This window comes from Engystomops pustulosus, chromosome 7 (genome assembly GCF_040894005.1).
Source record: "Engystomops pustulosus chromosome 7, aEngPut4.maternal, whole genome shotgun sequence".
Classification (NCBI taxonomy): Eukaryota; Metazoa; Chordata; class Amphibia; order Anura; family Leptodactylidae; genus Engystomops; species Engystomops pustulosus.
The window spans coordinates 153,090,127-153,115,897 of record NC_092417.1 but is presented as its reverse complement, the minus strand read 5'-3'; the positions used below and the strand labels follow the sequence as shown (position 1 = coordinate 153,115,897).

General features: G+C 45.0%; 1 protein-coding gene across 2 annotated transcripts; it reads left to right on the top strand.

The window, feature by feature from the left end:
- Positions 1-1,789: 1,789 nt before the first annotated feature.
- Positions 1,790-25,719, top strand: LOC140068997 (solute carrier family 22 member 6-A-like). Of its 2 annotated transcripts, none has more exons than XM_072114341.1 (10): positions 1,790-2,443; positions 4,074-4,177; positions 14,353-14,507; positions 17,331-17,499; positions 19,063-19,183; positions 20,275-20,390; positions 20,474-20,688; positions 21,126-21,234; positions 23,816-24,019; positions 25,557-25,719. In XM_072114341.1, exons 1-10 carry the CDS (start codon positions 2,150-2,152, stop codon positions 25,612-25,614), a joined length of 1,545 nt encoding a protein of 514 aa, XP_071970442.1. In that variant the 5' UTR covers positions 1,790-2,149; the 3' UTR covers positions 25,615-25,719. The 2 variants fall into 2 exon arrangements, with proteins under 2 accessions (XP_071970442.1, XP_071970444.1); XM_072114343.1 differs by lacking the exon at positions 1,790-2,443 and adding an exon at positions 3,758-3,857.
- Positions 25,720-25,771: the final 52 nt, after the last annotated feature.

The following is a 25,771-nucleotide window of genomic DNA, read 5'->3' as shown; positions in this document are numbered from 1 at the left end:
TCCTTTATTAGCAGTATATAGCACACACATTATACAGCGCTGCACAGAGCTTGTCAAATCAGTCCATTTAAAGAGAATGTTCCATTTCAATTGACCCCAAATAAATACTTAATTAAAAAATATGATTTAAAAGAATTGCTCGATGAGCCCAATGAGGCCCTGTATATAAAATTTTTCTTGCATTGCCCTGCCTCCTTTTTCCTGATTGACAGGTATCACTGCTAGGACATGCTGCTGTGTGGAACATTGAGATAGAGCTAGTCTTCCCCATGCAGGCCTGCATACTGTGATTTCATGTGATTAGATACATAGGTGAAGTAGACATTGCCAATGTAACTGGGTAAAGAACCTTAGATGACATCACTCTGGTCACATGACATTAAGTGCTGAATGCTAAGAAGAGGCATGGGACATGGGAAGGAGTAGGTGGGAGGGGACAGCTGAGCAGGACACGCACCCTCGGGTGCCAAGTAATATAACATAAAGTGGATTTGTTGGGATGTGAGGCAAACAATTTTTAGCTAAAAGAAGGGTGTTAGTTATTCAATACGGCTCTATGGGAACGTCACTAGCTGTATTTGTGAAAATGTAGTACCAGGTTCTCTTTAACAAGGTTTTTTTCTGGTGGAGGCCCCCACTGAATGTAACATACATACATGTCCTCCTGCTCACTATACATTTATATACAGCCGCCAACTCCCTAGTGATACATCTATATACAGCCACCTCACCCCCAGTAATACATCTATATAAAGCCACCTCTTCCCCAGTGATACATCTATAAACAGCAGTCTCACCCCCAGTAATACATCTATGTAGAACCGCTTCACCCTCAGTAGTACATCAATATACAGCCACCTCACCCCCAGTAATATATCTTTATACAGCCGCCTCAGCCCCAGTAATGCATCTATATACAGCTAAAAGATATATATAGAGCTGCCTCAACCCCAGTAATAAGTCTATGTACAGCTGCCAACCCCCACAGTAACACATCTACATACAGCCGCCTCACCTCCAGTAATACATCTACATACAGCCGCCTCACACTCAGTAATACATCTATATACAGCCGCCTCACACTCAGTAGTACATCTATATACAGCCGCCTCACTTTCAGTATTACATCTAAATACAGCCGCCTCACCCCAAATAATTCATCTATATACAGCTGACTCAGCCCCAGTAATACCTCTAAATACAGGTGCCTCAACCCCAGTAATACATCTATATACAGCCGCCTCACACTCAGTAATACATCTATATACAGCCGCCTCACTTTCAGTATTACATCTAAATACAGCCGCCTCACCCCCAATAATTCATCTATATACAGCTGACTCAGCCCCAGTAATACATCTAAATACAGGTGCCTCAACCCCAGTAATACATCTATATACAGCCGTCTCACCCCCAGTAATACATCTATATACAAAAACCCTTTAAGGAATTTCTTTGCATCTTTTTTTCTATAACTATCTTTGGCAAAATGACTTAATATAAACACAATTAGATCAGTTTTCACTGAAACATGTGAATATTTAACATTTATAACTAGATGCTAAGTCATGCTTACTATCTGGGATGGTTCATAGTCTGATTTACTCTCTCATTTCCAGCTACTTGTAGTTACCTTAAATTTACTGCGGGAAAACCTGATCTTAAAAATTACTTCCCAGCAAGCACAGAGGACATCTTTATTTTTGGAAGTCATCACTGGAAATCATTCTGCCACCTTCAAAGACAATTGTATTATCTGACCAGGGACAAGGACCATCGATGGAAGTTTGGAGGCATATGAAGTAAATTTTTGGACAAATTTCACCATTGTTTTTTTTATTGGATATGAATATTGATCCATGAAATTGGAAATCTTTGGTGGAACTTTAGTCATATCAAATGACTGGCAGATCTCAATTTACTGTAGCGATTTAGAATCAGCTTCTTTCAGAAATATCCACACAAAAAGTTTACCAAAGGTCAATCTTCTACCGGTGGACATCGGTAACCATATGGATAATAGTCTTAATGATTAGAAACCTAGCTATATTGAAACAGGTTTTAGGAAAAAGCTAAAACCTACATATCTCCTTAAGGAAAGGAACTCATGCCTGGCCATCAGTAGAGAATCCATCCTGTTTCATCAGTCATGACACTGCGGGATGCTCTGGAGAAGGATAAACTGTGTTCCCCCTTCCAGTTGACAGCAGTGTGTATATTATCTACTCCACTCTTCCTCGCTTCCATACATAATGTCATTCAAATCTTCACGGCTGCAGTCCCACCTTATCATTGCCAATCTAACATTACCCTTGAAAAATCTTACTTACCCCAAGATTCCTGTACCCGATATATTTCACCGCTATCGAATGATACAGAACCATGCCTGCAAGGGGAGAGGACGTATGACTTGAGTTTATTCACCTCCACCATTATCAGTGAGGTAAGTCATATCTAGATTGGTTATAGTCCTTAGAATCCATGTTTATCTGAAGAAGGAGCTGTGACCACCTAATGAGTGATGCTGGTCCTCCTTTCTCTTCCCTAATCACTTTTGAAGAGTGTACTAAGTACTGTAAGTAGATTCCTGACAGTAGATTTCCTTGTTTATTGCATGGGGTTTTGTAATGTCCTCCTTCGCTATCGACTCTATTAATGCCAATATCCTCTACCTTATAGCAGCCTAATTATCATGTTACCTTACGCTAGTATGTGGCTTGCTACCAAAAAGCTGGTTCCACAATTCTGTTCTGCTAACAACATGCAGTTATAAGCATTAAAGTACTTACATAACCGGGGGAGTAACTACAGTGGTGGCAGCCATGGGCTCCACAGTGTCAGAGGGCCCTGGCATCCAACCTGACACACTAAAGAATGGAGGAGGTATATAACTCGCATATATGAGAGTACAAATATGTATATTTTTAAGTGGGAAGAGGGTCCCATTCAGAAGCATGCTATGAGGTCCTTCCTTCTTTGGTTTTGCCCCTGTGTATAACCCCTGAAATAACAATTTTAGATTATGCTCTATTGTGCTGTTTCTACTTAAAATGCATGCAAACATTGTTAATTGGGTGTTACCATTCCTTGTCAAAGGGCTGTGTACAATGTCTGACATTGGCATTACTGATTGTTCATTGTCAGAGTTAGTATGGACACAGCATGGTATCACAGTCAATAACATTGTTATCACAGTGCCTAAAAAGAAGAGTTAAAGGGGTTGTCCCGTTTATATAATGCAAAGTTCTACAATATTCTAAAAAAGATTTTTGTTTCAATTTCCCACTGTTTTCTAGATCTCTGCTTGCTGTCATCAAACAGGAAGACGCATTGTTTACTTCCTGTGGGTAAAATTCAGTCCGATCACCATTGACTTTCTCCACCTGTCTCTGTCTGTCTCTGGTTTTCTCTGTAGGTCTCTGACCATCTCTGTATTTGTCTCTGACTGTCACTTTGTCTATGGGTCGATTAATCAGAAATATCTCAAAGCAGAAAGTTTCACTTTCCAACAGCTGTTTATAAAATTACCGCTTGTCTCTGTTTGGTTTCCATGGGCAACTGGAACAGTTTTACCTCAGACATTTCCTATCAATCTCCCCCTCTCTTTCTATCCATCTTATCTCACACATAAGCTGACTTATACTCATTGCCTATAGTAGCCAATCACAGCTCAGAACTCATATTTATGTCCTGTAGCAAAACAGCAACCAATCACTGCTCAGCTTCTAACTACCACAGCAGTAGACAATGGCTTCTGTATATGGTGGTTAATAAATGTATTTGGGAAAGCATGAGGTTAAAATTTTGGCTCAAAACCGAGCCTATGACATTCCCAGAGAATGGCTGTGCAAAATTTGGTGATTGTAAATGTGATGGTGCAGATATATACATAGACACCTGGTTTTATATATTAGATAATTATTTCCTGAAGTGAGAACACCCCTTTAAGTGACAGATCTGGCTTTACTATATTTGAAAGGGGAAAACAATTACAAAAAAGCTGCAATTACAACTGTGATGTAATGTCATTTGCTCAAAACTAAAAATGGTTCCATGTGTCTTCTCTCAAACAGTGGGATTTGGTCTGTGAACGGGGATGGATGAAAGAACTGGGACAGTCCACTTACATGGCAGGAGTGTTGGTGGGTGCAATAGTACACGGGTCTCTGGCGGACAGGTGAGGTGGACATAAGTGCGGTGAATTGCATGGCTTGTGGCTTTGGTATTATAAATGTAGAACATTACTACACAGATAAATAATACTGCTACTGGTGCCAATGTATATAAGGTATAGCTTATATACATGATAACATGACCTGTTACCTTCTGAGAACATATCCTTTGTTTAGTATTCACAATTTTCCTCCCAAAAGCGATTTTAATTCATATAAAAATTTTATGAAAAGTGATCAAAAGCGTCAACTTATCTCGCAAAAAATGACATCTTTCATAGCTCTGTACACCAGAGTATGAAAAAGTTATTAGCCTCAGAATAAGGCGAAACAAAATTTTTGGTATAAATAAATTAAGTAGATGTATAATCTGGAGCGCAGAGCGAAGGCCGTAAAAACCGAGCCCACAATAAAGCGACGCAAATGCTTTTTTTGACAATTTCTCCACATTTATTATTTTTTTCCAGCTTCCAAGTACATGGAATAATAGTGGAATAAAAAATTCTGTTACACAGAAAATAAGCCCACCCACAGCTCTTTACATGGAATAATGAAAAAGGTTTTTGAAGATGGGGAGCGCAAAAATGAATGAAAAAATGCTGAGGCTGAGGCATTTACTGGAATAGGGAAACAGGACTGTAAAAGCATTATTGGAATCTTGTCATCTGATCCACAAGTTCCCTTAAAATAACACCACTTAGAGGTCCTCTATGCCACGGAGACAGCCGGGCACAGCAGACAGCAGTGTTAATGTAACCGGGAGTGAGTTGAAGTAAGATGCAAATACATCTTAAAGGAAATCTACGGTCTGGATTGCACTTACCAAAGCAGCTCCAATGGTAGATTCCTGATGCCCCCGGGATGCAGGATCTGTATAATAAAACTTTTTCAAACATGCAAATGAGCCTGAGGGCATCAGTGTTCAATTACCCCCGCAACACTGAATACCTGGCCGCATTCTTGTTTCCTGTGGTCTGCTACATCACAGTCCGGTGGCTTTCAATTCCGGAACCTGTGTAGTAGCTCCTTTACTCTGCCGGCTTTAGGAAAGACCGCACCCTCCCTGAATGGAGAAGGCTCAGCTAGGTGTGCCCTAAATTATGTAGTTTAATAAGCTTCAATTAAACTAGGATGATTGTTTAATGGTTAAAATAATTTCTGTATGGGGGCACTATTTAGAGTGGGGGGCTTCTGCTTATTGCTAGCACTTGCGCTTATTTGCCCCAATCCGGCAATCCGGGGCGTGAAGGTGCTGGTGGGGGCGTGGCTGCGTGTACTTCTACGCTGGGCCCTGAATAAACTCTGCGCAGCACCCTGCTCAATACATCAAGAGACTGAAGCATCTTGATTAGAGATGAGCGAACATGCTCGTCCGAGCTTGATGCTCGGTCGAGCATTAGGGTACTCGAAACTGCTCGTTGCTCGGACGAATACTTCGCCCGCTCGAGAAAATGGCAGCTCCCGCCGTTTTGCTTTTTGGCGGCCAGAAACAGAGCCAATCACAAGCCAGGAGACTCTGCACTCCACCCAGCATGACGTGGTACCCTTACACGTCGATAGCAGTGGTTGGCTGGCCAGATCAGGTGACCCTGGGATAGACTAGCCGCTGCCCGCGCTGCTCGGATCATTCTGTGTCTGGATGCCGCTAGGGAGAGAGCTGCTGCTGGTCAGGGAAAGCGTTAGGGTGTTCTATTAGCTTACTGTTAGGCAGGAGTGATTCTCAAAGAACCCAACAGCCCTTCTTAGGGCTACAATAACGTTCTACTTTTTTTATTTTAATTTGCATCTAGTACCATTTTGTGAGGAATTAGCAGGGGGACTTGCTACCGTTGTGTTTAGCTCTTAGTGGCACACATATCCATAGCAAAGACCGAAGTGGGAAAATTTAGTAGGGGTTGGATTTCAATTAGGCACTAACTCAGTGTCATCTCATCTGGCATAGTAGTGTGCTTTGATACTTGGCTAGAAAATAGCCATAGGAGAATACAAACAGCTTACTTACGCCTACAGTAGCGTTCTATATATTTGATTTCTGGTTGATCTGCTGGTGGCTGTACTTTCTGCAGTGCATGTACTAGCCAATTCTGAGCAATTTGTAGTGAGACTTGCGACCGCTGTGTTCTGCGCTTAGTGACGCACATATCCATAGCAAAGACCGAAGTGGGAAAATTTAGTAGGGGTTGGATTTCAATTAGGCACTAACTCAGTGTCATCTCATCTGGCATAGTAGTGTGCTTTGATACTTGGCTAGAAAATAGCCATAGGAGAATACAAAGAGCTTACTTACGCCTACAGTAGCGTTCTATATATTTGATTTCTGGTTGATCTGCTGGTGGCTGTACTTTCTGCAGTGCATGTACTAGCCAATTCTGAGCAATTTGTAGTGAGACTTGCGACCGCTGTGTTCTGCGCTTAGTGACGCACATATCCATAGCAAAGACCGAAGTGGGAAAATTTAGTAGGGGTTGGATTTCAATTAGGCACTAACTCAGTGTCATCTCATCTGGCATAGTAGTGTGCTTTGATACTTGGCTAGAAAATAGCCATAGCAATAGGATAGCATTGTTTGGTTTTAAAAACTCAAAAAAAAACAAAAAACACAAAAAAAAACAAAAAACACAAAAAAAAACAAAAAAAAGTTAAAAAAAAAAAAAATAAAGTTATAACTCTCATTTTAAAAATGTTTAACCCGAGGGCTAGGGGTAGAGGACGAGGGCGGGGACGTGGGCGTCCAACTACTGCAGGGGTCAGAGGCCGTGGTCCTGGGCGGGGTGAGACACCACCTGCTGATGAGGGAGCAGGGGAACGACGCAGAGCTACACTCCCTAGGTTCATGTCTGAAGTTACTGGGACTCGTGGTAGAGCACTGTTGAGGCCAGAACAGTGCGAACAGGTGATGTCGTGGATTGCTGACAATGCTTCGAGCAATTTGTCCACCACCAGTCAGTCTTCCACGCAGTCCACCCATGTCACCGAAATCGCCACTCCTCCAGCTCCTGCACCTCAGCCTCCTCCCCCCCAGTCTGCCCCCTCCCAGGAAAATTTGGCATTTGAACCGGCATACTCTGAGGAACTGTTTTCTGGACCCTTCCCACAGTCACAAACCACTTGTCCGGTTGCTGCTGAGCAATTTTCCGATGCCCAGGTTTTCCACCAGTCACAGTCTGTGGGTGATGATGACCTTCTTGACGTAGTGGAAGTGTGTAAAGAGGTGTCCGACGATGAGGAGACACGGTTGTCAGACAGTGGGGAAGTTGTTGTCAGGGCAGGAAGTCCGAGGGGGGAGCAGACTGAGGGATCGGAGGATGATGAGGTGACAGACCCAAGCTGGGTTGAGAGGCCGGGTGAACACAGTGCTTCTGAGACGGAGGAGAGTCCTCGACCAGAACAGGTTGGAAGAGGCAGTGGTGGGGCCAGACGGAGAGGCAGGGCCAGAGCTGGTGCATCAGCGCCAAATGTGTCAACTAGTGAAGCTCCCGTGGCGAGGGCTCTTGCGGCGAGGGCTAGATCTTCAGAAGTCTGGAGGTTCTTTAAGGAAACACCGGATGACCGACGGACTGTGGTGTGCAACATTTGCCAAACCAGGCTCAGCAGGGGTTCCACCACTACTAGCTTAACTACCACCAGTATGCGCAGGCATATGAATGCTAAACACCCCACTCAGTGGCAACAAGCCCGTTCACCTCCGGCCGTGCACACCACTGCTCCTTCCCCTGTGTCAGCTGCTAGTCAGCCCCCTGCCCAGGACCCTGCCACAAAAACCCCATCGTCGCCTCCACGATCCTCCACAGCATCCACCAGCGTTCAGCTCTCCATACCCCAGACGCTGGAGCGGAAACGCAAATATAGTGCAACCCACCCGCACGCCCAAGCCCTTAATGTGCACATCTCCAGATTGCTTAGCCTGGAGATGCTGCCCTAAAGGCTAGTAGAGACCGAGGCCTTTCGCAACCTCATGGCGGCGGCCGCCCCTCGGTATTCGGTCCCCAGCCGCCACTACTTTTCCCGATGTGCCGTCCCAGCCCTGCACCAGCACGTGTCAGACAACATCATCCGTGCCCTGACCAACGCCGTTTCTGACAAGGTCCACCTGACCACGGACACGTGGACGAGTGCTGCCGGGCAGGGCCACTATATATCGCTGACGGCACATTGGGTTAACTTGGTGGAGGCTGGGACCGAGTCTGACCCTGGGGCTGCTCATATACTGCCGACGCCGAGGATTGCGGGGCCTACCTCGGTCCAGGTGTTTCAGGCCTACTATGCCTCCTCCTCCTCCCACCCCTCCTCCACCTCCTCCTCCGAACTACCATCCGTGGGCACGGCGCCATCAGTCGGTAGCTCTAGGCACAGCAGCAGTGCCGTCGCTAAGCGACAGCAGGCGGTGCTCAAACTGCTGAGCCTAGGCGACAAAAGGCACACCGCCCAAGAGCTATTACAGGGCATCACGGCGCAGACTGATCTGTGGCTGGCACCGCTGAACCTCAAGCCGGGAATGGTTGTGTGTGACAACGGCCGTAACCTGGTGGCGGCTCTGCAACTCGGCAGACTGACACATGTGCCATGCCTGGCCCATGTGTTAAATCTGATAGTTCAGCGTTTCCTCAAGACATACCCCAATCTGTCTGATTTGCTCACGAAGGTGCGCCGCATCTGTGCGCATTTCAGGAAGTCCAGCCCAGATGCTGCCACTCTCAGGGCAGCGCAGCGCCGCCTCCAACTGCCCGCTCACCGACTGTTGTGCGACGTGCCCACGAGGTGGAATTCAACACTGACCATGTTATCCAGAGTTTACCAGCAGCGCAGAGCGATTGTAGACTGCCAGATGTCAACTTCCACCAGAACTGGTAGTCAGGTCAGTCAGCTTCCTCAAGTCTACAATGAGGAGTGGACGTGGATGTCTGATATCTGTCAGGTGCTGAGTAACTTTGAGGAGTCAACACAGATGGTCAGTGGCGATGCCGCCATCATCAGCCTCACCATCCCGCTGCTTGGCCTGTTGAAAAACTCTCTGGTCAGCATGAAGTCGGAAGCTTTGCGCTCGTCACAAGAGACAGGGGAAGAATATTCCCTTGTTGATAGCCAAAGCACCCTCAGGTCTGTTTCTCAGCGCATATCGGAGGAGGTGGAGGTGGAGGAGGATGAGGAGGAAGAGGAGGAGAATGTTGGCGAGACACAAGAGGGGACCATTGTTGAGTCCTTCACGGTTCAGCGTGTATGGGCAGAAGAAGAGGAGTTGGAGGAGTTGGAGGAGGAGGAAATGGACAGTCAGGCCAGTGAGGGGAGTGAATTCTTACGCGTTGGTACTCTGGCGCATATGGCAGATTTCATGCTAGGCTGCCTATCCCGTGACCCTCGCGTTCAAAGAATTTATTCCAGCACCGATTACTGGGTGTTCACTCTCCTGGACCCACGGTACAAGCAAAATCTTCCCACTCTCATCCCTGCAGAGGAAAGGAGTGTGAGAATGCATGAATACCAGCAGGCCCTGGTGCACAAGCTGAAACAGTATTTCCCTTCTGACAGCGCTAGCGGCAGAGTGCGTAGTTCTGCGGGACAAGTAGCGAGGGAGAGTAGGCGAGCAGGCAGCTTGTCCAGCACTGGCAAGGGTACGCTTTACAAGGCTTTTGCCAGCTTTATGTCACCCCAGCAAGACACTGTCACCTGTCCCCAGTCTCGGCAGAGTAGGGCTGATCTTTACAGAAAGATGGTGAGGGAGTACGTAGCTGACCATACCATCGTCCTAAATGATCACACAGCTCCCTACAACTACTGGGTTTCAAAGCTGGACATGTGGCACGAACTGGCGCTGTACGCCTTGGAGGTTCTTGCCTGCCCTGCCGCTAGCGTCTTGTCCGAGCGGGTTTTCAGTGCAGCTGGTGGCATCATCACCGATAAGCGTACACGCCTGTCGACTGACAGCGCTGACAGGCTGATGCTTATTAAAATGAATAAAGGCTGGATTTCTCAGAATTTCCAATCTCCACCAGGTGAAGGAAGCTCAACCTGAATAATTGATCCACTCCTCCTCCTCCTCATTTTCCTCCTTCTCCTCCTCTTTGTACAGTAAAGAAGAGGAAAATGGCTATTTTTTGACAGGGCCCACTGGCTCTTGCTATAGTACTTCATGCATTTAATTTTTCTGGAGGGCCACCTACCCGGTCCTCTGTTTGAAACAATTTTTGTGAGTGCCACATACAGGCACTCAATCTATTCCATTTTACTGGAGGGCCACCTACCTGCTCCTCTGGTTTGAAACATTTTTGGGACTGCCACATACAGGCACTCAATCTATTCCATTTTACTGGAGGGCCACCTACCTGCTCCTCTGGTTTGAAAAATTTTTGGGACTGCCACATACAGGCACTCAATCTATTCCATTTTACTGGAGGGCCACCTACCTGCTCCTCTGGTTTGAAAAATGTTTGGGACTGCCACATACAGGCACTATCCAAATTAAATTGTCTCCATAGCAGCCTCCACACGTTGTCTCCATTGCTACCTCCAAAAGTCGTCCATATAGCTGCCTCCATACATCGTCCCTTTATCAAACGAGGTGTGTCAGGCAGAAATTTGGGTTGTTTTCATGGATTCCACATCAAAGTTGTTAACTTTGTCGCCACCCTGCTGTGTTATCCACAAAATATACTGGCAAACTTTTACCATTTAGGGATATTATTTCAGCGCTTCTTGCGCATCTGTTTACATTCCCCTCACCCGGCATATCCTAAACTTATAAGAACGCTACTACACTTGATCTTATACAAAAGGTTCTTAGAAGTGCTGTTTGGGGAGTAGCCTAGAGACAGGGGCTTGGATTGGCGAAAGCTCGCCTGGCAGCGGAGCGCCAGCTCCATGCGCATCATGCGCTTCTTGCGCATCTGTTTACATTCCCCTCACCCGCCATATCCCAAACTTATAAGAACGCTACTACACTTAACTTGGTGCAGGCTGGGACCGAGTCTGACCCTGGGGCTGGTCATATACTGCCGACGCAGAGAATTGCGGGGCCTACCTCGGTCCAGGTCTCAAAGGCCTACTATACCTCCTCCCACCCCTCCTCCACCTCCTCCTCCTCCGAATTACCATCCGTGGGCATGGCGCCATCAGTCGGTAGCTCTAGGCACAGCAGCAGTGCCGTCGCTAAGCGACAGCAGGCGGTGCTGAAACTGCTGAGCCTAGGCGATAAAAGGCACACCGCCCAAGAGCTATTACAGGGCATTCCACATCAAAGTTGTTAACTTTGTCGCCACCCTGCTGTGTAATCCACAAAATATACTTGCAAACTTTTACCATTTAGGGATATTATTTCAGCGCTTCTTGCGCATCTGTTTACATTCCCCTCACCCGCCATATCCTAAACTTATAAGAACGCTACTACACTTGATCTTATACAAAAGGTTCTTAGAAGTGCTGTTTGGGGAGTAGCCTAGAGACAGGGGCTTGGATTGGCGAAAGCTCGCCTGGCTGCAGAGCGCCAGCTCCATCCCAAGATCCAACTAACATAGTTGCAGCACCTTTAATCTACTACTAGTTCACTGCCTCCATAATAATAATAATAATAATCTTTATTTATATAGCGTCATCATATTCTGTAGCGCTTTACAAATCATAGGAAACAAATACAAATGTAATGTAACAGAGCACAACATTTGTATGGAACAACAGGAGTGAGGTCCCTGCTCGTCAGAGCTTACGGTTTATGAAGATGATGGGGTAACACGAGGTAAAAGAATATTTAATGGTCAAGCCATTCTTCTTAGGGAATAGAAAAAAATATAATAAATGGAATTGCTGTCGCTTGAACCACTCAGCCGTCATCTTATATACCAGGTCCAGGGTGAATGGGACTGCAGAGAAGTCTGGTGCATGTTGGTTGCTGGATAACAGATGGGAGGACGACACAGGACGGGTTAGTAGAAGAGTTAAAACTTCATGCAGTTAATGAGTGTTATAGGCTTGCCTAAAGAAATGGGTTTTAAGAGCACGTTTGAAACTTTGGAGGTTAGGTATTAGTCTGATAGTCCGGGGCAGAGCATTCCATAGAATTGGTGCAGCTCTAGAGAAGTCTTGGAGACGCGAGTGGGAGGTCCGCACTAGGGTAGAGGTTAATCTAAGATCACTGGCGGATCTAAGAGCACGGGTTGGGCGATAGACTGAGATAAGAGAGGAGAGGTAGGGGGGTGCAGCATTATACAGAGCTTTATGGATGAGGGTTATTATTATTTTAAACTGTATTCGAAAGGAGACTGGCAGCCAGTGCAGCGACTGGCATGAACTGTAAGCATACATGGTCCCCTTATCAAACGAGCTGTGTCAGGCAGAATTTTGGGTTGTTTTCATGGCTTCCATGTTAACTTTGTCGCCACCCTGCTGTGTAATCCACAAAATATACTGGCAAACTTTTATCATGTACCGATATTATTTGAGCGCTTCTTGCTCACCTCCTTTGGTTCCTCTCTGACACCCATTGGTTTGAAGCCTGAGTCCAATTAGGGTATGTCGCCATGCCACTCTCTAGCCTGCTGCCGCTGCCTCTGCATGCCGTCCCCTATAGTGTCAGGGTCAATTATTGGATGTTTTAGATGCTATCTAGCTTCATTCTGTCACTCTGTCATGGCCATGCTGTTGCCCATAATTTTGGCATAATGGTGCGATTAGGCAGCCTCAGAGGCATCCATGCATGCTGCCCCTGCTGTTTCCTGTCCATTTCCGTGGTGTTTCCATCCTTTTCTGAGGTTCCCAGGTGTTTGGCCAAGCTTCCCTGTGCAGAGCCTTGGTCCCCTTGAAAAATGCTCGAGTCTCCCATTGACTTCAATGGGGTTCGTTATTCGAGACGAGCACTCGAGCATCGGGAAAAGTTTGTCTCGAATAACGAGTACCCGAGCATTTTAGTGTTCGCTCATCTCTAATCTTGATGTATCGCCCTGCGAAATGCAGTGGCAGGGCTATCATATGATACATATACCCCATGTACTGCTCACTGGAGAGGTAAAGATTAGGAAAAACCACAAAACATTTTTCTTAATTTAAACATATTACATAGCTTGGGCTCTTGCGCGTGTTTTTCACGTCCGTGGTTCAGTAATTTACCTTGCATTTTCACTGATCAAATATTTCTGGAAAAAATTATTATACCTGTCCTATTTTTCACACGGATGCGGATCACAGAAGGCAATAGAAGTCTATGGGCCCGCAAAAAAAAAGGATGAGACATCCGTTTTTTTTCACTGATGAGGCTGAAAATCCAGGTGTGATGTTTTTCAAAGCAATGTTACACCTTCAGTTATTTTTGCGGACACGGAGACAAAACTGAAGAAAAACAGACACAACAGAGATAAAATGCAATGAATGCGCAGCTGAAGCCAATGTGAAAGTGCCCTTTTACTATTTCCAGCTGCACTTACTTAAAATAAAAAATAAATAAATTGGCGTTATGCTTTAAAATCTGCAGCATGTTCTTTTCAATCCTTCCAACAGCATGTACAACCCAATTTACTAGCAATGTACTGTAATTTAGTAACAATGGGGCAGATTTACTTACCCGGCCCATTCGCGATCCAGCGGCGCGTTCTCTGCGGTGGATTCGGGTCCGGCCGGGATTTATTAAGGTAGTTCCTCCGACGTCCACCAGGTGGCGCCGCTGCGCTGAAGAGCATCGGAACGCACTGGAATACACCAAGCCGGGCTGAGTGAAGGTAAGTGCAATTTTCGCAACACATTTTTTTAAAAAAATGCAGCGGTTTTTCCGAATCCGTCGGGTTTTCATTCGGCCACGCCCCCCGATTTCCGTCGCGTGCATGCCGGCGCCGATGCGCCACAATCCGATTGCGTGCGCCAGAATCCCGGGGCACTTCAGGGGAAATCGGCGCAAATTGGAAATATTCGGGTAACACGCCGGGAAAACGCGAATCGGGCCCTTAGTAAATGACCCCCAATATCTGGAGTGGAAACATTTAGATTCAATGTGATCATTGCAGATATCTTACAGGGGGATATGATGTATATGTTCCTATTTTATTTCTTATTGTTTCATACTTTGTGGCAAAATCCCTATAGGAATATCTCATGGAATAGCTATTGTGTAACAGCAAAATACTCTCTGTAGAATGGTATTATATCTGTACATACTCACATATGTATCATAAAATAATATCCTCTGACTTCTTATACTTTGCAGGTTTGGGCGAAGGACGGTGATTCTTGGATGTCTTCTGCAGATAGCGTCAATGGGAACGGCTGCAGCGTTCTCCCCTAATTTCGCTTTCTACTGTTTCTTCCGCTTTATGACTGGCATGGGGATTTGTGGCCTCATCATTAATGACCTGGGTCTAAGTGAGTCAATATTTTTTTCTGGTGAAGACAAATACACAGTATATAATTTAATGATCATAAACTACGCTCACTTAAGGCTTGAAAATTACCTTTCACCACTTGCAGCAACTCCTACTCCTTGCAGTGGTGTTGTTCCACTATTTTATTTCTAGCCTCTATAGTTCCTGATTAGAGATGAGCGAGTATACTCGTCTGAGCTTGATGCTCGTTCGAGTATTAAGGTACTCGAAACGGCTCGTTGCTCGGACGAGTATTTCCCCTGCTCGATATCGAGCATTTAATTAAAAAAACACAGTGAAGAACAATGAAGAATAGAATAAAAACAGTGAACACAGTGAACACAGGATCATTTAAGTGAAAAACACAGTGAAAAACACAGTGAAGAATAGATTACAGATGTTCGGCACATCTGCTTACTTGTCGGGAGATACACGCGGAACGGTGCGAACAAAATAGTATGTGAAGAACAATATGTATGTGTGAAGAACACATTGAAGAACACGGGGAGCAGCACAGAGACACCGGGGAGCAGCACAGAGACACCGGGGAGCAGGACAGAGACACCAGGGAGCAGCACAGAGACAACGGGGAGCAGCAGCACGGAGAGACATCGGGGCAGCAGCACGGAGAGACATCGGGGCAGCAGCACGGAGAGACATCGGGCAGCAGCACGGAGAGACATCGGGGCAGCAGCTTGGAGAGACATCGGGGCAGCAGCACGGAGAGACATCGGGGCAGCAGCACGGAGAGACATCGGGGCAGCAGCACGGAGAGACATCGGGGCAGCAGCACGGAGAGACATCGGGCAGCAGCACGGAGAGACATCGGGGCAGCAGCTTGGAGAGACATCGGGGCAGCAGCACGGAGAGACATCGGGGCAGCAGCACGGAGAGACATTGGGGCAGCAGCACGGAGAGACATCGGGGCAGCAGCACGGAGAGACATCGGGGAGCAGCGCGGAGAGATCGGGGAGCAGCGCAGAGAGATCAGGGAGACTTCAGTGGAAGAAGAGGAGCGGATCCTGGGACAGCGTATCTCCGACAAGTAAGCAGATTCTTCACTGTGTTTTTCACTTAAATGATCCTCCTGTGTTCACTGTTCTACACTGTTCTTCATATCTGCTAACTTGTTGGGAGATAATATACGCGCGGAACAGTGAAGAATAGATTGCAGATGTTTGCATACATCTACTAACTTATCAGAAGACATTCTTTTTCAATTAAATAACACATTTTATTCCTGAACCATGGTCCCTTTGAAAAATGCTCGAGTCTCCCATTGACTTCAATGGGGCTCGTTATTCGAGCATTTTAGTGCTCGCTCATCTCTATTCCTGATCTATCAGCTTGTTTCAGCACCCAATATGACATTTACCCTTATGCTATCAGGGGGGCGGTCCCTATCTTCTCCAGCTCTGGATGGCCCACCTGACAGTACGAGGCCTCATTAACATACTAAGGGCTAAAACTAACAAAAGTGATAGCGTGGGAATGGTTAGGACTGGGGATGAGATTTAACCAAATACTGTAAGGCTGCGGTCACACGTTTGACTTGCATTTAACCACCACCAGGTGCTTGTTACCCTTCACATGTGTTTCACTGGAAAACATATGAGATCAAACCAAGGCCTGTTTTAGTGTCACGTCTGAACGTGCCCCAAGAAATGTGCCCCACACAGTTACACAAAGTAATGTGCCCACACAGCCCCCTAGTAATGTCCCCCACACAGCCACCCCAGTAATGTCCCCCACACAGACCCCCAGTAATGTCCCCCACACAGACCCCCAGAAAGTAATGTGCCCACACAGCCCCCCAGTAATGTTCCCCACACAGACCCCAGGGGAAAGTAATGTACACTCTCTCATCACAATCTGTGTCCTGAGCAGAGAGAGGGGAGGAAAGCCCGGGAGAGAGAGGGGAGGAATGCCTGGGAGAGAGAGGGGATGAATGCCCGGGAGAGAGTGGGGAGGAATGCCCGGGAGAGAGAGGGGAGGAATGCCCGGGAGAGAGAGGGGAGGAATGCCCGGGAGAGAGAGGGGAGGAATGCCCGGGAGAGAGAGGGGAGGAATGCCCGGGAGAGAGAGGGGATAGGAATGCCCGGGAGAGAGAGGGGATGAATGCCCGGGAGAGAGAGGGGATGAATGCCCGGGAGAGAGAGGGGGGAGGAATGCCCGGGAGAGAGAGGGGATGAATGCCCGGGAGAGAGAGGGGAGGAATGCCTGGGAGAGAGAGGGGAGGAATGCCCGGGAGAGAGAGGGGGCAGGAATCCCCTGGCAGCGGGGCAGATGTCCTGCTGATCCAGGGAGATCCGGGGCTCCAGCCAAATGATCCGGGGCATGATCCCCAGTGCCCAGCATTTACCAGTGTCTACTTAGGTAACGCATGGTGATCATTATACCCTATTTTTAATAATGCTCTCTTGTACCACACTTGTGTATGTTATCATTTGAAGTACTGTAATTATTCTTTATACATATATATCCTGTTCTACCATGAATGTGAACTTATACTGGTGTACTGGGGACACTAGGATTTGTATAGCACTTGTATGTGCTTTTTAAATGTTTTTATCTCCTCATTTGATGAATTAATAAAGCGATTGTGTTTATCTTACCTCTTTTGGACATCCGCTTTCTTTTCAAAATTAAATGCTTTATTTTACACTTCGTCATATAATTTTTCTTTCTTTTTTTTTATTCTGGAGCATAAGTGGAAGTTTTTGTCTAAGTTGCAAAATAGATTAAATAGAAATGAGATCACACTAGTAAAAGAAGATAAAGCAGATCATATAAGCCTCATCAGTAACACTCTTATCTTCTGCAGCTATGGAATGGATCCCAAAAAATTATCGTCCAACTGTGTCAATTATCCAAGGAACCTGCCTCGCTTTGGGACAACTCATCCTGCCAGGAATGGCTTATGCTGTACCAGACTGGCGCTGGCTGCAGCTGACACTCTCCTTACCCTTCTGCATATTCCCCATTCTTATATGGTAAGGGAATGGTTCAATACAAACAATCATATACCATTAGGATTTACAGAAACTGCTTAAAGGGAACCTGTCACCAGAATACTATTTTTTTTCAGGGGACAGGTTGCTATAGACAAAGTATGCCATTTTTTTTTAAATGTCTGTGTTGTATGGTGTTTGAAATAAATGTTAAACATTACCTTGCTCCCTGCCAGATGCTTCAGCCAAGTCCCAGGGAGTACTTGGTCGATAGCAACTTGACCACTGATAAAAATAATATATATCCATACATATTTCCTTTAAGGGAAATCTACCATCAAACATCATAAACCAAGGACACTTACCCGTAGATCCAGGCACCGTGTCTGCGGTTATCTTATTGTATTTGTTATGCATGGCCTCCTTCCTTCTAAAAGCAACTTTTACAATTATGCTAATGAGGGACTCTTGGGGGTTTGAGCAGAACCTTTTAGTGCTATCGGTTTACAGGCTATTGGATGGTCTCCCCTACCTACTCTTTCAGCATTTCTCCCCTCTATAATCTCACAGCTGCGGAGGAAGTTTTAGCACACAGTGGGAGGAAGAAGAGTTTCTACACAATGTCATTATTTTAGAAGGGAGGAAGCCATGGGTAACAAATATAAGAAGTTGACTACAGACATGGTACCTGGATTTATGTGTGTCCCTAGTTAGATCAGAAAGGTTCTTTTTTTGCTCATTAATTTACAGCCTGCCCCCATCTTGACAGAAAAAAAATAAATACAGATATTTTTGCTAATTTATTTTAAAAAAAATGAAATATCACATGGTGATAAATATTCAGCCCTTTTGCTCATAGTAGAAGCAGCTTTGGAGCTAGGGATCTTCTTGGGAAGATGCAACAAGTTTTTCACACTTGGATTTGGGGGATCCAATGCAATGTTCTTTGCAGATCTTCTCCAGTTCCCTCAGGTTGGATGGTGAATGTTGGTGGAAGCCATTATCATCTGTCTCCAGAGTTGCACAATTGGGTTTGGGTCCGGGCTCTGGCTGGGCCAGTCAGGAATGGTCACAGAGATGTTCTGAAGCTTCTGCTTTGTTATTTTAGCTGTGTGCTTAGGGTCATTTACTTGTTGGAAGGTGAACCATCCTGTTCCATATCATGATGTTGTCACCACCATGTGTCACTGTTGGAATAGTATTTGGCAGGTGATAAGCAGCACATGGTTTTCTCCACACATACCGCTTAACACCAAAAAGTTCAATCTTCATCAGACCAGAGAATATTATTTTTCATAGCCTGGGAGTCTTTCATGTGTTTTTTGTAAATTGTATGAGGCTTTCATACATTTGTTTAATAAATTAGCATTATCTATATGTTTTTTTGTTTTTCTGTGAAGGTGGCATGCAGAATACCAAAGAACTTTTTTGATCTTACCAATTGGCTGCAATGCCACAAAGAGTTAAAAATGTCTGAATACTTTCTGTACCCACTGTATTACTGAGGGCGCTGACACATATGTAACATTTATTCTTAAATCTTTTTAAAAAAAAAATTCTGCTACCTGCTCAACAACCTCCATCTCTTATCTTCACCCTAAACAGGTGGGTCCCAGAATCGTACCGGTGGCTGGCAATCAAGAGGCGTTCACAACAAGCCCTTCACAACCTAAATCGAGTAGCAAGGATGAATGGGGAAAAAGATGGAACTTTTGTTACTCTCGAGGTAAGACTAGAAACTTAATGCAGCTTTGTTATACATGAACAATGGCCCAGATATATTATTGTGTTTGCACCAGTTTTTTGTCTGAGTTTGCAACAAAAAAGGGTGTTTTGAGCTTGCACATGTATTTTAGTGTTTGCGCCAGTTTTGTGTCGCGGTTGCCCTTTGTCCGACACTTTAGAAAACTGTGCAACTAAAGGGGCTTGGTGATGCTTAAAGGGAACCTGTCTCCAGAACACAGTTTTTAAGTTCTCCCACGTGCCCACAGTCAATCCCAAGCATATCCGAAACCAGCTTTCATTAGATTTCTGGCTCGTTTCTTTCAAGTAATAACTTTTATAAAACTTTAACTGGCTCCCTGCCTAGTCGCCCCCTGGGCGTGGTCATTGTTTCTTGAAGTACGTGCCCCCTCCACAAACAACTCGTCCACCTCGATTTTAAATTAAAAACTCCTCCTACCTCCCTCCGCTACACTGCTTCATGTCTCCGCCTAAGGAGATAATAATTGGAATTACTGGACGTTTGCTAGTAATTGCTACTATATCAGGACTTGGAAACTTCAGTTTTCGTGTGTTCAACCTTAAACTTGTCACACGGCCGATACTAATAAACCATCAGTGCAATTTTTTTGGCCATTGCCCAAAATTGCAAAGCCCTATGGTAAAGGTTAATTGTTACTTATCATCTACATATCATTCAGGGATTCTTACAGAGAGAGAGTTCTTCAATATGTATAATAAGACAGCATTAGAGTCACAGGGGGACTCTTATTACGTGCGGGGGCATTATGTACCAGCACTTGATGTGAACTCCATCGTCCCTGCTTGCATCAGATATATGAAGAGGCTTCACCCGGTACACGCCCCTCCTGGACCACTTGTTGTAGAGTTGGCATAAGTAGTTGCAATTCCGGCACTTAATAAGTGTCCCCCACAAAACTCTCTTGCTAGATCAGAACACCGATTCACTGTTGGGGTCAGGTCATGTATAATTTAAAATTCCTGGACAATCCCTTTAATGCTGATCACTATATCAGTGTAAAGATGGGAAAACATCTCATTACTCACAGTATTTATCTTCATTTCTTTCCTCAGATGTTGACCCATGAAAATGAGAAAAACCCAAAGAAAGCGCCTTTCAAATCAACACCCTTAGGACTTTTCCGCACTCCAGCAATGCGAAGACTGACCATCAGCCTCTCTATGTCATGGTGATGATTCCTCCTATTTTGTACAGTCCGTGGTTTCCTCTCTAGAATCCTCTCTAGTCTTCATCTCCCCTTTCTCACTACAGGTTCTCCAGCAGCTTCAGCTTCTTTGCTATTGCAATGGACATCCAGAGGTTTGGGTTCAGTTTACACCTCATTCAGGTCATTTTTGGGAGCGCAGAGATTCCCCTTAGAATCCTGAGTACAATCATTGCAGCATATGTAGGACGGCGATTCGCAGTTTCCCTTTCCCTTATATTTTCTGGAGTTTTAATACTGTGCAGTTTGGCAATACCTTCAGGTAGGTGTTCACTGTTGTAGTCCACTACTCTCATTCCGATCTATATCATTTATCCATTTCTTTAGATCTTTTAATGGAATAATTGCAATTTACGTAAAGGTAAAGCCTCCAGAACTACATCTCTGACCAATGCTCCTTCTCCGCTGTATCATTTTTATGAGACTTATCAGACTGATACAAAGACCAGTAATAAATATAAAATTAATAAATATATACAATACAATAATGATTCTAATAAAATAATAAAACAAATATAAAGGCATCACTCACCACCAGGAGCTAAGTCAAAGGGGGTCATTTATCTTTAGTCTGGAAAGTTATACCTGTCTTACAATCAGAAGATCCTCAGGGGCGGGGCTGAAAAGGGGCTGTCCTTTTTGAATTGCCATTTTTATTGAATTTGCTGTATAAATATCTGTATATGGTTTGTATTTCAGATTTAATAGTGTTGCAGTTGTCTGTCACTGTTGTGGCCAAGGGTTTTCTTGGGTCTTCTATGCTCTGTGCTTATCTTTATACGGCTGAACTTTTTCCTACTGAGCTCAGGTAAGCAGGACATGCATTATGATGTTTATTTCCAGCTCCTATTGTCGCACAAGAACATTTTATTTGTATTACAGTTAATTTTACAATAGCAGCAACAAAAGAATCCAAATGTTGAAATATGTAAGATGTGACAGCTATATTTTATATCTAGGCATGGGGGTGGTCCTGTGTATATACAGTACAAACCAAAAGTTTGGACGCACCTTCTCATTCAAAAATTTTCATGACCATAAAAATTGTAGAATCTCTCTGAAGGTATCAATTAAAAATTTATGAATTAACAATTGTGGAACTATATACGTAACAAAAAAGTGGTTCTTCAGAGTGCTTTGATTACTACTGTGCACACTCTTGGCTTTCTCTTGATGAGCTTCAAGAGGTAGTCACCTGAAATGGTCTTTTAACAGTCTTGAAGGAGTTCCTAGAGATACTTAGCACTTGTTGGCCCTTTTGCCTTCACTCTGCAGTCAAGCTCACCCTAAACCCTCTCTGTTGGGTTCAGGTCTGGTGACTGTGGAGGCCAGGTCATCTGGCTACTTTGAAGAACCTAGAATATAAGAGAGATTTTTTCAGCTGTTTCACACTTTTTGGATAAGTATATAATTCTACATATGTTAGTTCATAGTTTTGAAGCCATCAGTGTGAATCTTTGAATTAGAAGGTGTGTCCAAACTTTTGGTATCTACTGTACCTATGTACCATGCCAGAACTGCAGCAATCCCTTTATTTGCAAGTGCAGCAACTTCTCTACCGAGTTCCATAGAGTTCCAAGGTTTGTAGCTAACTATACTATGGGGCAGATTTACTTACCCGGCCCATTCCCAATCCAGCGGCGCGTTCTCTGCAGTGGATTCGGGTCCTGCCGGGATTCACTAAGGTAGTTCCTCCGACGTCCACCAGGTGGTGCTGCTGCGCTGAAGAGCAGCGGAACGCTCTGGAGTACACCGAGCCGGGCTAAGTGAAGGTAAGCGCGTCCCAAGCGACACATTTTTTTTTTAAATGCGGCGGTTTTTCCGAATCAGTCGTGTTTTCGTTCAGCCACACCCCCCGATTTCCGTTGCGTGCATGCCAGCACCGATGTGCCAAAATCCGATCGCATGCGCCAAAATCCCGGGGCAATTCAGGGGAAATCAACGCAAATCGGAAATATTCGGGTAACACGTCGGGAAAATGTGAATCGGGCCCTTAGTAAATGACCCCCTATAAGTTTTATGGGGCAGAAAACCTTTCTAGGAACAATGAGGTTGATTGATCTATTATAGGAGTTAAAAAACATGGCTGCTTTCTTCCCAAAACAACTCCTCTCCTGCCCATGGCTAGTGTGTGATATTGAAAATAAGCCCTTTTCATTTCTATACAGCTGAGATGCACAGACAATGGTAAAATGTACCAAAATGTTTTTTAATATGCTTGCAACCCCTTTAAGACCTGTTTACACCCTGCGTGCAACCACTGGAATTACAAAGAGATTGTATGGTTCAGGCTGGCGTAGCTTTTAGCTATAACCTCCACAAGTATTTTAGCGCCGTTTACAGTCATTTTAGCCCTCCTTATGCCCAAAGTGCTGCAAAAGGGGAAAAAAGTAGCACAATTTTTTAATGTGTGTCTGGAATTGCAAGTAACAAAAATTGGGGTAGAAGGCATGATACATCAGTCCCAGTGGGACAAATTTACTAACAGCAGTGCAAACTGCACTAAATGCAGTTTGCCTGTGTATAGTGCAGGTGGCGCCAGATTCAGAATCCGGCGCCCCTTGCACTGCCTGACAGACTGCACCACTTTTTTTTTGGTGCCCCTTTAACATGGGGCGTGACACTATTCTATCGGACTTTGCATGTTTAATTTGGTGCAATGTCCGACTGTGCAGCAGAACGCCCCCTAATTTGTGTTGCGTGGATGCTAGTGCAGCTGCGCCACAGAAGGGTTGCGTGCTACACAAATTTGGCGCAGGCACTTCTTAAATACTCCTGCAAGCAGTTTGCACCTAAAAATCTGACAGAAAACTGACACATGGCCCCTTAGGAAATGACCCACAGTGGGGGTCATTTACTAAGGGCCCGATTCGCGTTTTCCCGACGTGTTACCCGAATATTTCTGATTTGCGCCGATTGTACTTGAATTGCCCCGGGATTTTGGCGCACGCGATCGGATTGTGGCGCATCGGCGCTGGCATGCACGCGACGGAAATCGGGGGGCGTGGCCGAACGGTAACCCGAAGGATTCGGAAAAACCGCCGCATTTAAAAAAAAAAAAATGGTCGCACGACCCATACTCACATGCACCACGATGAAGAGGATGAACTCCCGGGCATCTCGGCGGACATCGGCGCAGCAGCGCCACCTGGTGGACATCGGGCGCAGGACCTTGATGAATCGCCGGAAGACCCGAACGCTCTTCAGAGAAGCCGCCGCTGGAACGCGAATGGACCGGGTAAGTAAATTTGCCCCAGTGTGTTTAGAATCAGAAAGATACTGTATTGGGGGAAATTTATCATTTTTGTCGATGTTTAGTGTTGTTTTGGCGCAGTTGTGCTACAAAGGCCTCCTGATAAATAGTTACATTTGTTGCCTTCTTCCTGCAGACAAACAGGAATGGGATTCACCAACATGATGATGAGATTAGGGGCTGTAGTCGCCCCCCTAGTGATGATAACCAAGGCATATGCTCCGTTACTTCCCCTAGTTGTTTTTGGAATAGCGCCCATTCTGTGTGGATTGCCCATTTTATGGCTGCCAGAGACCCTAAATAGCCACCTGCTGGATACTGTGGAAGAGGTAGAAGCCAGGTAAGAACTAAAAGAGAATAGGGGGGTCCAGGTGTCTCCTGCCCTTCAAAATCCAGGTAATGGCTGTTATACCTATGGCAATTCCAAAATAGAAGTAGAAGGACCTGGAGGAGGCATTGTGGTGCTCTAGGCTTAATTGGGTAGATTTATCATAGCCTAATGTGTGTTTTTTGGTTATAGTTTTGTGACTTTGTGGGAGTATTTGGGTATTTGTGCAACTTTTTGCGCCTTTTTCTAGCAGTTCGCCAAAGTTTGCCATGTAGCAGAAATCCTGGCTTCTGCCTAATTTGGCTTTGTATTTCTCCTGCTTACAGATGTATGAGCCTTATTTAACGTTAATTTGCACCTAAAAGGGCACAAATAATTGTGCAAAAACACGCTAATCCCGACCAAGCGTAGGTAAAGCACTGGTATGAGTTGAGCAAAAATATGGCTTAGATGTCCCCCAAAAAATCAAAGCAAAAATGCAGCAAAATAAAGGCTGATACTGAGGAGAAAAACATAGATCCATCCATATCAGTAGGGGATTATAATAATACAGGTGGTGTGGGCGGTAGCCCAGGGCCCAAGCCTTCTAGAGGGCCTATGGCCACCCAAACCACCCACCAACTCCTTATACATGTGTTCCTGCTCTCAAAACACATGTACACAAAAGCCATTTTAGAACCTTTGAAGGTCCTCCAAAGGTCCTGAAACCGCAGATTGAAAGCAGGCAGAAGGGACACATCCTCCATTCCCCAAGAAGCTGATGCTAGAACCATATATAGGAAGTGATTCCAGACTTGTAGGGGGTATAATACATACACAGCCTAGGGCCCTAATTTGGTGGCCTTAATCCTCCCCTGACCCATATAAAATAAGATGAAATGTTCATTCTACAATTCCTTCTTTTATGTGAAAGACCCCGCCCCCATTTACATATAAAAATATACGCCAAAGTCATGTGAAAATGAGAAGAGAAGTGTTTTACTAAGGGAATTAAGTTTAGAGGCAGCAGGGCAAGCCTCACTTCAGATCTCCCTATATTCATTTCTATAGTACCTAGAATTGTAGGGGTAATCATGCTGCTTGCAGATGGGACGCTGTGTAAAATCTGCTCAAGTCATCCTGCTGTTTAACATGCTCCCTGCAGATAGGACACTATGCACAATTCACATAGACCTTCTATAACATGCTACCTGCGGATAGGACACTATGTACAATCTGCTCTGCTCCTCCTGCTCTATAACATGTTGATTGGGCATTACATACACTCTGCTCAGCTCCTCCTACTCTATATCATTCTGCCTGCAGATAGGACACTAAGTTAATCTGCTTTTCTCCACCTGTTATATAACATGCTGCCGGCAAATAGGATACCATATACAATCAGATTGTATACAGAGCAGGAAGCACAGCTCTATTCTCGATGTAGTGGCTCAGCTTCCAATTCACTTGAACATTGATCTTTAACTTCTAGATTTTATTTTATGTGTTGACTATACCCAACCAATCACCAACTTTATCAGAACAATACATTTTCTTTCTCTACTTTCAGAGGCCAAAATTCCACATCTAAAAAGAAGAAGGAACTGGAATTTGGAACCAAACTGTAACCCACCTCACCTTCCACGGGCGCCCATGCTGAGCCACATTTGTTGTCTGCATCAGTCGCTCTTTTTATCTACAGTATATCATACAGTGCATTAATCTGACAATTATATTATTAACTATAGATTGTCCAGTTATTTTTAAGGATAAAGTTACTATTTC